This window comes from Protopterus annectens, chromosome 2.part1 (assembly GCF_019279795.1).
Source record: "Protopterus annectens isolate FY-2018-M chromosome 2.part1, PAN1.0, whole genome shotgun sequence".
Lineage (NCBI taxonomy): Eukaryota > Metazoa > Chordata > Ceratodontiformes > Protopteridae > Protopterus > Protopterus annectens.
Window position 1 is genome coordinate 1,956,859,771 of NC_056729.1, and position 15,701 is coordinate 1,956,875,471.

A 15,701-nucleotide genomic window follows, 5' to 3' on the forward strand; every position below is an offset into this window, starting at 1 on the left:
TTTACATTGGTGTAAGCTATGGAGATAGCCCACCATGGTAATTCTACAGACCACTTAGAATCAATGCTGCAGGGCTGTCTATAAATCTGAAAGGGCTAATGCCATCAGGAAAACATCCACATTAAGTCCTACCATTGGTGGTAACCCTGGCTGAATCCCAGGGAAAGTCACTGTATTCTTTTGAGCCATACATTTCTCATTTAAGGGCACAACGTAAAAATCATCCCAGGCAGTATCTGCTGTGGTTACATAATAGCCACTTCAAAACCTGTATATATCAACCATAGTGTTAAGTATACAATCATAATTAAACCTTTTCCCCATATGTATAGTCATTCTTAAGGTCACCAAATGAAAATTCAAGTACTTAACATATTATGCTAAACAAAAATGACTGAAAAATGTGCTTGATATTATTATGAAATTTTTTTACGTGGGTTGTAAAAACATGGGTGCAAATTGTAACACTTTTGGTGCCAGGGAGCCATGTTTATTTATTTATTGGCATTTTCTTACTAGGAAAGTCTGACTGGGTCCAGGGAACTCATTTTCAGTAGAGACCCAGGGAGAAACACTCCAAGACATACAATGACATGAAATATACGGTGGTGTAATTTTACATAATTCATAAATGGGTAAAACACAAATAAAAAATGGATATTGTTGCTGGCAAATGAAGAATATAGAAGTGAGTAAGTAAGAGGATTTTAGGAAGCAATAGAAAGAAAACGAGGAATCGCAGGAAAATTGAGAAAGGGAGGATGAATCGCAGAAAAATTGAGAAAGGAAGGATGAATCGCAGGAAAATTGAGAAAGGGAGGATGAATCGCAGGAAAATTGAGAAAGGGAGGATGAATCTCAGGAAAATTGAGAAAGGAAGGATGAATCGCAGGAAAATTGAGAAAGGGAGGATGAATCGCAGGAAAATTGAGAAAGGGAGGATTAGAACAAGAATAGGTGAGAGATGTTCAGGAAGCACAGTAGTAAAGGTGGTTACAGAAGTGCAGAAAAGAGAGTCAATAATGTTAGCAGTGGGAGAGGAGTGCTAGATGTGAGAAAGAAAGATAGTGTTGGAAAGATAGTAGATAATAGAGGTGAGGTGAGAATAATAGTAGGTATAAAAGGAAGTGTTTTTTTAAACCAGGTTTAGAACAAGAGCAAGTACATGATTTTGATAGTAATTCCTTTAATGTTTGAAGATTGGAAGTTTAACACTTGATTTGACGTTGATCGGTAAGATGTTCCACACTTTGACAACAGAGTAGGCCTAAAGCCATGCATGAGTAGGAGTTGTTTGTCTTCTGATCTTAGTATTCTTTTAGTTTGGGTTTGAGGGGTGCGGGTGGTTCTTGCCCCCTATCCACAGTGTATAGAATAGAGGGCAGGGCAGGCACTGGGATTATGAGTTATATTACGGGCAGTTATAAGTTGTAAATAATGTGGTACTTGAAGCCATTTAAGAGACTTCAGAGCAGCACAGTGGTGGTTATAATAAGTCACATCAATTGCATATTTGGCAGTTTTATTGTAGCATGATTCAAGCTTGGGGGTTGGTGAGAACAGGAGTTTCATAAAGTAGTGAAAGTAATAAGGTAGGTGGTGGGAAGGATGGTTTTAGTGGATGTATTTAGAATACATTCGTGCCTATAGAGCATTCCTAGTTTCTGATGATTTTTTTTTTTAATTGTTCAGGAAGTAAAGATCAAATTTGAGATTTTTATCTTTAGTCACACCTAGGAGTTTAGTATGGAGAATGACTTCGATTTCAGTGTATTCAGGAAGAGGATCTTAAAATTGTTTTTATCTGGAAAAAGTGGATGCTTGTAAGGTTCAAATAAGTTAGACTTCTCTTTCTTAAACAAGTACCTACCTTGATTAGAAATGGCTTTTATAGTGCCTATCTGAAACAAAAATAGGCCATTTTTTCAGGTTAATACCTTGAAATGTTGGAACTCGCAATGCAAAGTCCTGAAATGTGGAAACGGAATGACTAAAAATCCGGACTTACGTATACCACATACCAAGCCAAGATTGTCATTTGTTAGAATATTGCCTTTTCTCTGAGGTTTGTTTGGTATGTATACATTTGGGGAGAGTGGGGGTTTGCTACTACATTGAGGGGTGTAGGTGGTTCTTGCCCCCTACAAAAACAAGTTTAAAGGAGAATGGTGATGTTCAGTATTCGCCCTTCTGTGTTTTCAGCCTTTATTTATGGGGTTTAGTGACTCGCATTGTGAATCCCAACTTTTCAGCAGGAAGCCATTTTTCTGTTAAAACTCAGTGAAAAAAAAAAGTATTATCATCCCTTTCAGTAAGAGTGATATTCCTGCCAGCGACCACATCAATAGAAACACCCTAAGCATGCACAGGTTGACAGCGATCTTACCTTTGATCACCGTTGGTAAGAAGAGCACTCTATATTGCCCATCTCATAAGTAAGGGCTTTGCCTTCAGAAAAAAAAAATGTATAACTTCCCTGTACTTTTCCCTCATCAAGCCAATAACTGAGTACAACACCCGTTTTGGTATGTACCTTTCCAAGCACCTGCAGCAAATGAAGAGACCACAAAATTCCTCACAAAGAGAATTCAAGGTATTATCCGTCTTATGTGGCTTGGCTGAAATCACTGTCACTTTACTCCATTTCATGCAGACCACTCAGAGGCGATCTCTGCCTTGTGTATAAGGCAATCTCTGACTCGGCTTTATTGGAAATGCTGCATATCCATAAGTCCAATGGCTCATGGGTTACTCGCTGTATAGACCTTAATCTGGCATGTGACATTAATAGAACCTGCTGGAGGGACAGATGTGTCTCCTAGAGGTTACCTCCCAGTTCATGTCAAGCAGAGTACCTCTTTGGCCCTCTTCAAGCACAATCTGGACAATTGGATGGGTAACCATAAATTCACCCAGGGGATTCCAGTTGCGTCTCTCTTGGAGAAGGCCAATAGGTGCTGATCGTGGAAACAAGGGCAGAACTTGGCTAGGCTTGTAAGGGCCCTAGGGCCATTAGCCTAGTAACTTCCTATGATCCTATGTCTTTGCAAAGTACTGATGCCTGTTAAGTGTCTGACATGTTCTACATGTTGCTTTAGATGAGGTCTTGCTTTTTTGCCTTAGCTTGTTGACATACTGTAGCAGAAAACTGTCTAAATGATATTTTATTTCAATGTGCTTTGGTGTAGCAATTAAAGCAAGAGTGCTTTAGTTAACCACCTTAAAAAGGTTAAAATGGGCAGCATCTAAACAGAAATCAAAGCAAATATGAAAAAAGGATATGTAAGTATGAAACAAGAGTAAATATTTGGTCAAAACCGATGTACGAGGATAGACGTGAGTGTTGAGGTTAGAGAGGCAAGCAGTTGTATACAGTATTTCAGTACCCACAAGGGATTGTGAGAGTTATCTTTTAATTTCTCATGTCCTCATGCATGTAACTTTAAAACAGATTTGTATACGAGTAAAATGTCTGAATTCTGTATCATATACTCCAGCAAAGATAAATGATAAATATATCCGGAAGTTGAGAGGGAAATGTTGCTATGTACAAGCAAGCTTTTAAATTTCTCTATAAGCAACATTTTAAGTGATCTAAATTTTAGATTTCTCAAGCCCAATATAATTGTTTCATTGGTTTAATTTTATGAAGCTGATAGTTAAAATTGTTTACTAATTTGCAAGATCCACAGTAATATCATTCCTGGTTTTCTTGGATACTGGACCAGTAGTAACCTGTAAAAATTGAATGATTAAGTAACAATTTAAATCCTTAAATGGCTGTTATGTCTATCTGTATATATGAGGTGTGGCTGCAACCTTGAAACATGTGTTTAAGATGAGGCTACCGTGTTAGCCTAAGGAGGTCTGCAACATTGTTACAGTTGCCCTTCAGCAGAGAGAGCACATGTCTCTCCAACTTGCTCTCACTTTTTTTTATGCAGAAGTTAAATTTTGCTCAGCCACTGCATGGTAACTTTGGTGCCCTAAATTCCTACCCTGTGAGTAACCGTCACTGAATGCTGGGCATGTTTCTGTGTGGTATATGTAGAATGTTGTTAATAAAACATGACTGATTACTTACCTGCATCAAGTCAGGTGTGCTGCACACTGTGTGTTTCTTTGTGACATTATATTGAAGTAACCCTGAATTAAAGTACCTGTATAACTGTTAAACATCACATTCCCTCTTATTCCACTGTATGCTTCCGAGGTTGAGGTTGCAATTTACAATGAGTTTATTCTCAGAATTGTCTTGGTGTTATGATGTAAGCATTTCAGGGATCATATCCTGCTAGGTGCTCCCCTCTTACCTTGATATTTGCACTATCCTCTTGAACAACATTTTTGGGACATAGATATGTACTGAAAATGAAAAGTGGGGATAGTTAAACATCCTCTGCTAAAGGGCATTATTCTCAGAATGTCTTCTTGGATTCCCCAGAAATGTAATAATGAAGTATAAGGTGAATCAAATATAGTTCTTATTATCTTCAGTGTGCCTTCCCTTTTATATCTCCAGTTCCTTACCCCTCTCCCAGCCTGCCATTCTGAACCTTCTTTTGTGCCTCCTTTGTAATTAACGTCTTGCTGTATTGCCTGATAGTGATGTGTCTGATATCACCTCAGATATGTTTGCAAACATGTTCATTCACCCAGTTTTGCTCTCCATTCTGTGACAACTTAGATGGCTGTGTAGGTATGACCTAGATGTCTCTCAGAGAGTCACTGTCTATGTCCCACAACAGGCATTGCTGCAATATTGGAAAGTAGAGTCACACTGTCATCTGATTACCACAGAGCTGTCTATTTCAAGTCTACTGTCCTGTACCTGGACAAGAACTGTTACTCACTTCATACGTGAATACTAAGCAGAAGTTAACAATCCCTTGGGCATGTAATTGTTCAGCATTGCTACTGTCTTTCACAGAATACAGCTTTTAATATTTTGTAAGAAAGGGTTGGTATAATGGTTAAGGTCATTACCTCACAGATACAGTGTAAAGGTTTTGATTCTAACCTCAGGTTATTGGCTAGGCTTGTAACAGCCTGCAGATTGATTGCTTAGTATTAACCGATGAATCTTATGTGAGGTATCAGAACTAACAGGTCCGAGCGGACTGTTCCAGTGTGACTACAGTAGAGATGAAGGCTGTTCTCGTTCTGGGGTTTCTACTTTTCTAAATACATCATCCAGGTTAACCTAGCAGTCTACAAGTAACTAAGTAATTCTTGTCCTCTGTTCTAACGATGACTATTTGAAAATTAGTAGATTAGAATGCTATTCGTGGGGCTTAAGAAGTGGCCAGAATTCACATGCTATGTACTGCATTATGCAAATATTACTGTAGATTTGTAAACTGTTGTTTTCAGTGAAGCAAGCAATTAATGCAATTTTTATTTGCCTGCAAAGTGTTTGACATAATGTGCCTTTTCTCTTTAGCCTCGAGAAAAAGGGAGGATGCGGTTTCATAGACTGCAGAATGTACAGATTGCACTTGACTATTTGAAAAAGCGCCAGGTATGATATTTAATTTTACTGTATATTTATTTGCATCAGCTACTGTCTATGTGACAAGCAGTTTACCTTTTGTAAATGACCATTGTTCATTTGTCACAAATATTTTTTTAGTTTTTTTAAGTAGAATAAAGACACAGATGAAAGAGCCAGTCCAGTGATTAGTACATTATAGTGACTTGCTCAGTACCTATATGCTTTTGTATTTATAATCACCCTGATGTTCTTGTAAGCAGTAATAGTAACCCTAGTAGGATGTGCATTTTAGAAAAATAATGGACCAGCACTGGTGGAGGGCCTCCCTACCCTTGGGAGGTTCATTATTTGCTGTAATTACCACTGCAGAAGGCATGATTGTACTTAGCAAATGACCTTTTTTTTTTTTTTTTTTGTTTTTTGGTTTATTTTATTGTATGGTTTTGTTATTTCTTTTGCTGCATGGTGTGTTTTTTTTTTCTAGAAAATTAGTTCCATTTCTTGTTTATTTATTTACAGTGAAATATTTCACTTATTGTACTTTAGAAATGGCTAGATGGCAAACCAGCATAACCCTGTGTGTTGCATAAAGTGCAGTCCACTGAAATCTCCTTTGTACAAATATACATGCACACAAACACATATGCACGCGAGCACACACACACACACACATGCATGCACGTACACACATGCACACACACACACACACACACACACACACACACACACACACACACACACACACACACACACACACACACACACGTACATGTATGCATAGAGCCTTATTCACATATTGTTTAACAATGTTGAAACTGCTGGATAAATGCATTTTTTTACATAGTTTGGCCTGCCACACTTTGACAGCAGCATTGGTTAAAATAGCTCTCAAATTGTAGCATTTGATACCTCTGAATTACCTGTTCTGTCTTGTAATTTACTGACAGGATTACAGAGCTAGTAACAAGCTTTTACTGTTTTGTGATTTCACTTTTTGAAGAATCTGTATTATCTGTTCTTTTAACTGGCTTATGTTTCTGATGTTTGCTCAAGCAGTTTTAAAAACTTTAAAAGTCTGTTTGCTAATTTTCTTTATAAATATTTCCAAAATAGCAATCTTAGCTTTACTCCCTGTGTGCAAGAGTTACCTTTAGGCCCAACCTTCAGTGAACAATTGGTGATCAAGGCAAAGAGCTCCACAGCCCCCCTCCCATGCACATCACTCAGTGCCTCCCTGGCCCCACCCTTATTCTGGCCCATCTACACTATCCACATCACCTTTTTCTTCCCTTTATTACAATTTGTCTTACTCTTCAGTTCATATCCTATTTATTAATTCAACATATCCTAATTAGGCAAGAGTGCTATGTGATTATAGCAGAGGAAATAACTGCATTTAGCCAGGGTTCTGGGGGCAACTATGCCCTCAGAAGTCATAGAGATTCCTAGATATTCTGTGGTACATTTCAGTTTTTTTTTTATTAACCTCTCTTATCTGATGTTGGCCTGAATAATAATCCTGATTAAGGAAAGAAATTAAATTTTACTCTTTAGCTTTGATTTTTCATGCATTTTTTCAACACATCCTAACTGACCAGAATCACATTGTGATGATAACTGTGGAGGAAATAACCAAATTAAGCTGGGTGTCTGGAGGTCTAGCTCTGGAGGTTTAGATGCTGGAAGTGCATTTTCCTACCTTTTTATCAAATGATGGCTTGAACACAAATCTTCATAAAGGAAAGAACTTCAGTGTTATTGTTGAACTTTGATTTTTCCTGCTACCTTTCAGCAGAGCTTAAGTGACCAAAACTAATCTTGTAGAAAACAACTGCCTTAAGGCAGGGATCTGGGGGTGCTGTGCCTCCAGAATTTGTAAAGGTTCCATACTCCAGGTATGGCTGTACAGAAATCATATCTGGTAATAGTACCTGCCTCCTTACCCCCCCCCCCCAAAAAAAGAAGAACAGTTACCTTCTGTGTATCCCCCTCTGTTGTTAGAATGGACAGTGGCCACTACTAAGCTTGTGTCAAACTCTACTTATATAAGGTAACTGGGAACATATTTTGGGAGTGTGATAAGTTGACTTTACAATTCCCTGGAGACTGCTCTGTCAGAGATGCTGGGTAAACAAATTGGTGTAACTATGGAAGTGATTTTTCTGAGTTATGATACAGAATTGGAATTGCCAAGACATAGTAAGGCCTTGCTGAGTCTAATTATGGTGGCTGCCAACAAAGCAATTACCAGAAAATGGAACCCAAAGTCTAAAAGACTGTACCAGAAGTAGTGAATATAGTAACAGAGATAAAACATCTGGAACTTGAGATCTGTAGAAAAGTCTAGAAGCAAATTACATAGAAAAATGGGAATTGTGGGAACAATGCATGCAGAATAATGTTCAGGAGGAGGAGTGAGGTTTAAAAGGAGGCAGGATTTAAATGATCTGTGTAATGTTTGACTGAAAATATCTGTACAGATTAAAAATGATGTATAATGTTTGCAGCTAAAAATATGTCACTATGGCTTGTTTTCATTTATATAAATGTATGATCGCCTATGTCATAAGTGATAATTTAATAAAAGTGTAACTTGTTTTTAAAAAATCTAACTTATATAGAGCCTTGGAGTATGGGACCCTCTATTCCTCCTGAAGCTTTGAAGGTCCAGATGCTATATGATACATTTTATGCCTTATTTTTTTGAAAAGTTATTTAACCTGAGCAAATCACAAGAAAGCCAGTTACTTTTGTCTAGAGAGCTCTGCCCCAAAATGCAGTTATTGCTACTTCTTTACACAGTTCAGACATCTGATTGTGTCAGAAGAGGATGTCCATATAGAGTAGTTCACCTTTACTCCACACAAACAATGCCATAAATTAAATGATTCCATAGTACTTCACACATTTCACATTAGTCATTTCAAGCTAGAGTAATGAACAAGCAGCAGCAAGCAGCTAGTTATTTTCTTCTATAGACAACCCACACAATCATAGGTATGTTGTCTCTGCATATATCATAGGTCCAGTTAAGTATTCCATCTGTCTTTATACAAATGCACACTAGTCTTGAAATCCACACAGTGACTGTTTAACCCGAGAAAAGAACAAAAGGTGAGTTACTTTCAAGAGACAGCTCCAATCTCCACTCAGAAGTTATACCTACTTCTGTGTGCACTTCAGATGTCTGTGATGAAAATGTTGGCCATGTATTATACTTGTACTCTGTTAATTTCTACACAAATAGTAGCCATGCATTACAAATATTCAGGTTGCTTCAGTTAAATCATGTTAATCCTGCAAATGCACACTAGTCCTGCAAAGCCAGATGTGACTGCTTAAAACTGAGAAAAACAAGAAGATAGACAATTACTTTCAGCAGACAGCTGCTAGCCCCACACATCAGTTATAAGTAAGAATGACAGACATGGATTGTATTTCAGCTTTGTTTCATGGGATTGATAGTCACACATTAAGGTATTACAAGTGCATTCACACAAATCACAATAATCCTGCGAAGTATGAATAATGAGCGAAACGCAGTCATTAGTCGTATTCCTTTACAAATAGGGCAGCATTTTCTGTTACTCAAACTCATTTAGTTAGTAACACAACATGTTTTGCATCAGCAAGCATTTACTGAGGAAAAAGAAGCACAGAACTCCAATGTCTAGCATTTTTGACTGACCATAATCCTCAGTGCCGTGGTTTATCAGGAAATACAAAAAAAAAATAACAGTAGGGACATATCTCTTAACCTCTTAGCACAGGAAATATGGAAAAAAGTCAAAAATAACAGGGATAATTGCCCAAAGAACAGCAGAAACTTAATGATAGTTTAATCTCCCCTTATAAAAATCTTTCAACACTACACTCAACTAATAAGCAGGCGATTCCCTCTTCTCCAATGTTGTGGGTAGAATCTGGAACAAACTTCCTAATACACTCACCTCACTCTCATCCTCTCTAATATTTAAAAAAACAATTTAGAGACCACCTTAAAATACATTGGCTTTGCCCCTGCTCAAAGCCTGATTGAATCTACTTTTCTTCTCTCCCCTCCCGTTTCTTTTTCTCCTGCTTCCTTAACAATTACCCCCCATATCTTATGAACAACACTACTAAATAGTTTTGCTAATGTTCTAATGCTTTAGATTTTGATTGACTTCACATGAACCCTACTAAAGCATTAAGACTTGTTTATTTCTTACTTCTACTCTATTGAAACCTTACATTGTTCACAATTTATTAATTTTTTCTTATCATGTCTTATTATGTAATGTGAAACTAGTCATTTTTAGAATATTTTGAATGTATTAATTCACTCATGTTGGAGCTTTTCTCCTCGGGCCTCTACTGAAAAGGGATATGTATCCAGCTAGACTAGCCCGGTCAACAAATGTAAATAAATAAATAAATAAATTATAGCAAACAGACTAGATTGGGGAAGTGAAGTATATTATTGAAGTTGAACAAATTGTGTGGATTTTGCATGTTCTCCCTATATTCATGTAGGTTTCCTTAAGACATTGTGATTTTTCTCTTACCTGCCAAAACATGATACTTAGTCAGTACTCTGAATTATTATCACTGCATGTAATCCTTACTGTTGCCCTTCTGACAGGGGATAAGGTTGAAAATCACTGCATGTATTAAGTCCACTTATCCAGTTTAACATATAGTTAAATAAGTAAAAATAAACATCCAGAAATAATTGTAAGTATTGTGGTGCATGGGTAATGCCATTTCTAAGCAGAGGCCAGAAATTACTGTTATTGTTAAGCATTCTGAGGAAGCCCAACAGTTTTATGTAGTGTTGTGAAAACACATTGACTGTAACAAGGTATGAGAATTAACCAGGTAAGGAGCAGCAATCATTTACAGCAAATGCATGACATGATTGGAGGTCCTTGATAGAAGAAAGGGTAATGTGAGATAAGACTGTATAATGAAGGTTAGAAATGTTTCATGCTCTTTTTGCCCCACCCCCATCCATCACACGACCATTAAGCACAGCTCCACTGGCTCATTTGTCCACTACCTCCTGACATCCAAGGACATTGGGTGTGGGAGGTGACTGTTATGGACTATGATGAGTCACAAAATGACATCAGGTTTCTAGTTTCAAAATGGACCTGCTTCTGATTCTTAGTTCTTAGTGTCATGGTCTACTTAATGTTGTCTGCAGCACTTCCTAAAGATGCTGGAGTGTGTAGAGTATTTAACATACTAAGATATTTTTTTTATTTATTTATTAATTTAAAGTCTGTTAACCGTAATAGAGCACTGATCTACAAAGACCACTGTGAATCCCAGCACTGTGGAAGTACAACTAAAGAAACGGTACCGATACTGTACTTTATTATGTTTTGACAGGAAATAAAGAAACAGTATACAATCACTATCAATACAACAGTGGCAATGTAAAAGCAAGCAAGTAGTGAGGTATTTTTTTACATTAGGATATGTAGCATAAATGAACATAATATAACTGGATGTAATTCAGGAACTCTGTTAGTAAAATTGTTAAGAAAATAACCTATACATTGTCAAAACATCATAAAGTGCAATGCCTGTACTGAGAAAATAATATACAAAAAAGAAAAGTATTTCCAAAATATGCATTTGTTTGGCATGGGATGTGAAGTAGAGTAAGGCATGAGTAAAATGAGTGAAAGAATGGAGGGGGGAGACAGAAAGGAAAAAAAAGAGAACAAAAGAAAAAGGGGTGTGTGGGGGGGTAAGTGTGCACTTATCTCCTACCCAGGTTCAGGACATCTGTAGTACTGCTGGAGTTTGGAAACATGTTTACTGGTAAGTCAGCGTACAGCCACCTGGTGAAGCACCATGTAGATACAGGACATCAGTGGGTACACCAAACAGGCCCCTTACAGTGAGTTAAGCAGACATGACATGAGAGGGATTACAGAAGATGTTGCATCGGGGGGGGGGGGGGGTAATCCAGGAATACAGTAGTTTACTTCTGTTTTAACGCGTTCCATGATCAAATATAAGCTAATAAATAAACACTGTTGTATTGTAATATGTAGTTGTAGCATATACTCCTGATACCTAATCTGAACTATTCTCAAGTTTATGAAACCTGCAATTTGATGGAGGGGGTGAAGGGAGTTCAGCTGAGGGACTCCACCAAAATGGTCTAAATTAGGCTCTGTAATTGCTAAGGCAATCTCTGAGTGAGAAAACATAGGTATAAGACTGTCTTGATGTAAATAAAAATAACTTTCCATTAGTAAAACAAAACATGAATTTAGAACACCTTATTTACCCACATAATATTGACTGGATTTATTTCATTAACATTCATCCATTAAAACATAATTTCCCCAAAGACACGAGGTGCTCACATACATTTAACAGTAGATAGAAGAAGGCAAAAATGTCCATCGATTTTTTCTCTGACTGATCTTGCAGATATTCTTCTCCCACAGTCAGTTACCACCAATCTCATACATCTTTACCACAGGTCATGTGTCCATCCCTTTTTTAAGACTTGCACTGGCTGTAATTCAGACACTTCCTTGCTTGGAACTATGACTTAACAATTGAAACAAAAGGTGTGCCATTCAGAAAAATGCAGAAGTAGTGAATTTTAATGCAACACTAAAACTGTATTTTTCAAAAAGAAAAATCATGACAGTTGAGAGCTATGCCTCTCAACTCTCCCTGATTTTGCTCAATATTTTTGCTGCGTTCAACTGTCCATCATCATCGTAGCTCCTGATTTTCTGGTGCGTCACCAAGAATTAGTTGTTCAGTAATACTAGACATTAGAATTTCATTCTTTTTTGTTTTTCAGAAAACATGTTTATGTTCAAAATCTGTTGATCTGTTAATTTTGTAAGTCAAATGGTGATAATTAAACTCTTCCCTGATTTTGGGCATTTTTTCCCCCAACTTGGACACACAGAACTTTTATTTGTCATCATCCTTCAGCAAATAAGTTAAGCGCTGTGCTGTACAAAATATCTGGTTAATCACTGCCATCACCTTGATAAAAAATAAATAAATAACATTTACCTCACCAGCCTTCAGCTTCTCTTTTCCCGCTCAGCCCACAGCAGACAGCGTTCATTTTGCATCTGAATGTTGCCTGCTTTCTGCTCTGTTCTGGCAATGAAGCAGAAATCTCACAACATTAAAATGTAAAGTGACTCGAACAGTCAAGTCACTTTCAACACCTCCCCCTAAAGTGCTCTCACATTGAAGGTACATTTTCTTATAAAAGTGGCTCCTACGAATGTTTAGACATTTATCTATTTATTTTTTACAGCAAAAATATAATAAATAAATGCAAGACATAAAATAATGCTTTATTTCGCTGCTTTAAAAAAATGTGAAAACATACCTGTGGAAAAACAGCACCACAGTCATGTGCCTAGGCAATCTATGCATAAGGCCAGCCTTGGTCACCTTCATCTAGTTCTACTTAAGATTAAGTTTCACAGAAGCTATCAGTTATGTATTTTATGTACGATGTCTAAGAATTTGGTATCTAAATAGTTTAAGTAAATAAGTTTCAATGAAAAGGACCTGGGAGAATGCTTGGTATCCTTTTACATTGCTTCTGACGTATGAAACAGATGCTAGAATTGATTTTGCATTGTTGATGGTTTTCAGCAAGCTACTTTAATTCTTTGCTCCTAATAACACCCTGAGGAAGCTTTCAATCATAATCCCTTGCTCCATAGAATTTATCACACATGGTTATTGATACATATGAAACCTTGCCAAGCAAAATCAATCCACAGTAAGTACAAAACAAATTAATTTCAGTATTTCTTGAGCTGTACCAGTTAATGAAAATGTATAAACAAAAAATGACATTTTCTTTGGAGAGAATCACAGTAGCAGAAAATTATACTATTTAGATTTGCCCACCTTTTTGTCCTGTTTTCTATCTGGATTTTCTCAAGATTGCTCTCTTCTATGTAAGAAACCTACATAATGTTTTGCACCATGGAAAACACTGATGCAGGGTGATATTGAAATTTCCACATAATATCCTTCACTGTTTTTTAGGTTTACTCACCCTTATGAACACTGTTGGTCCTCAGCTGTTCCAAACAAAACATTAACTGTATAATGTCCCACAGTACCAGCATTACTAATTTTTTTCAGTATTTCTTCAAATCCAATCAAAAGATGTAACATATATTCTATAAATCATTGAAACAAAGTTAGAAATGTATTCTTAAAATTTGTGAAGAAGTGTATTTGCAGTAGGTATCTAGCAGCTATTATTTTCAAGAGTGACAGCACTCAGGGCTTGTTCTGCTGTCTGCTTAGGGCCAGACAATGTTGTTGTTCTTTCGGCTTTTCCTGGATAGGGGTCGCCACAGCGGATCTACAGTCCGCTTATAATTGGCAGTGGATTTTTACGGTGCCGAGTTGCCAGCCTGGCGGCCGACCTTCAGAGAAGGCACACACGCATTCACGCACCTAACTGCATGTCTTTTAACATTCTGTCGCTCACAGGGAGGACATGCAGACTCCACACAGAAGGCACTCCATCCAAGAATTGACCTGGAGAGCCTGTTGCTGTGAGGCAACAGTGCTACAAAGCATAATTATGAAACTTGTTTAAGATGCAAACAAATAAACAGGTATGGCATTTAAAGGCTCTTATCTTGTATTTAACTGAAACAACATCTCATAACATTAAACAAAAGACAAAAACAACATTTCTGTAAGCCTGAAGAATCAGAAAAGATGAATAAATGGAAGTGAAAGAGGTTTTTTATTTAAAAAAAAGGAAAATGCTCACAAAAAGAAGGCATCAGAACTTTTATATTCTGGTAAAAGGAATTTGAACAGGTTCATGGAAGAGAGTCCAGCTTCTTTGACAGCATTCTCTAACTTATGCTTAATTCACATAAAATAAAGGAAACATCTACATCTGTGCTTACCCTCAGCACAACACAAATTATACCAGTCATCTGGTTCTTTACCGTAGGACATTAGTTTCAGTGAGTCTCTCAGTTACATGAGAAAATTGTCTGACTCACCAATTGTAGAACTGTCTTTACCTAAAAGACATTATCATAAGAGATTACTAGGCTATCAACCCAGAGGTCATTTTAAGCCTGTCCGTTTCATCCCAATGTAATACCATAGAACTGCTAGTCTCTACCCAAGTTTGCATTTAGTGATGACTGCCCATGTCAAGGAGAGTTGTGGGCTCTATCCCCAGTAAAAATCATAGTTACGGATGTCAGGTTAGTTGATTAACGTGCTCAGACTCAAACCCTGTACCTCTACACCATCTTCCAGACTAAAGGAAAACACACTCAGGGTTGCAGCACCCCCCCCCCCTTAAATTACAACAGAGTGTGAGTAATCCATCTACATGCTATGGGAGTAAAACCCACAATCTTCTGCATCAAAAGCAAGTATGCTTCCTGTTGTGTTACTAACAAATAGTAATTATGATGAATAATTATGATGAAATTATTGGGATATCAGAAGGTTAGACTGGGGCCAGCTCCATGCTGCAGATGAATGGAGTCCTATTTCTGTGGAAGAACACCTGGGATTAATTAGCAGTTCAGGTCTCCGAGGAGTCGGCTTGGGGAGATGGGCTAAGTGGCATTTTGCTGGCTTGCCCTATCCTGAACAGTGCACTGATGGAAGTTATGGGAATACACTGACTTCACAGAACTCTGGGTAGAGCATAAAAAAAAATTTAAGAAAGAAAAAGAAATACAGACCTTACAGGAATAGTGGCTTGCCTCATCTTGATTCGTAATCCATCTGTTAATATAAATATGGCCTAGCAATGAAGAAGTTAAGGAGTGATCCAAGTGATGGTTAGGGCAGGAAGGGCAAAAATTGAATATAAATAAATTAAAAAGCACAAAGGAATTTCAGATTAGGATTTGCTGCATGATTAAAATCTTTGAGGAAGTTTTGAACCTCAGAAACAATCTCCAGTTGATGTGAGATATAAACATTAAAAGGACAAGTCAGACTTTTAGCAGTAGTTTAAATGCTGACCCTTTAATCAAAGCTTTATCTCTTCAGCATCTGTAGCTAGCAAATCTCAGACTGTAGGTATGACACCTTTTGAAAGGGAGGTGGGTTTACTGAATAGATTTTGTGAAGAAGGATTAGACTTGTAGTACATTGACTGTAAAAGGTATGAATTACCTGGCTCATATAGATTTGTATCAGAGCACAGTTTTTG

The 15,701-nt window shown here is 37.3% G+C and overlaps 1 protein-coding gene across 3 annotated transcripts in view; it reads left to right on the forward strand.

Moving 5' to 3' along the window:
• Positions 1–15,701, forward strand: part of DST (dystonin) — a 4,096,730-nt gene that overhangs the window by 1,723,538 nt on the left and 2,357,491 nt on the right. For all 3 annotated transcript variants that reach the window (XM_044063350.1, XM_044063347.1, XM_044063348.1), the window contains one exon: positions 5,444–5,521. In XM_044063350.1, coding sequence (XP_043919285.1) covers positions 5,444–5,521 — 78 coding nt within the window. The remainder of the gene's footprint in view (positions 1–5,443; positions 5,522–15,701) is intronic.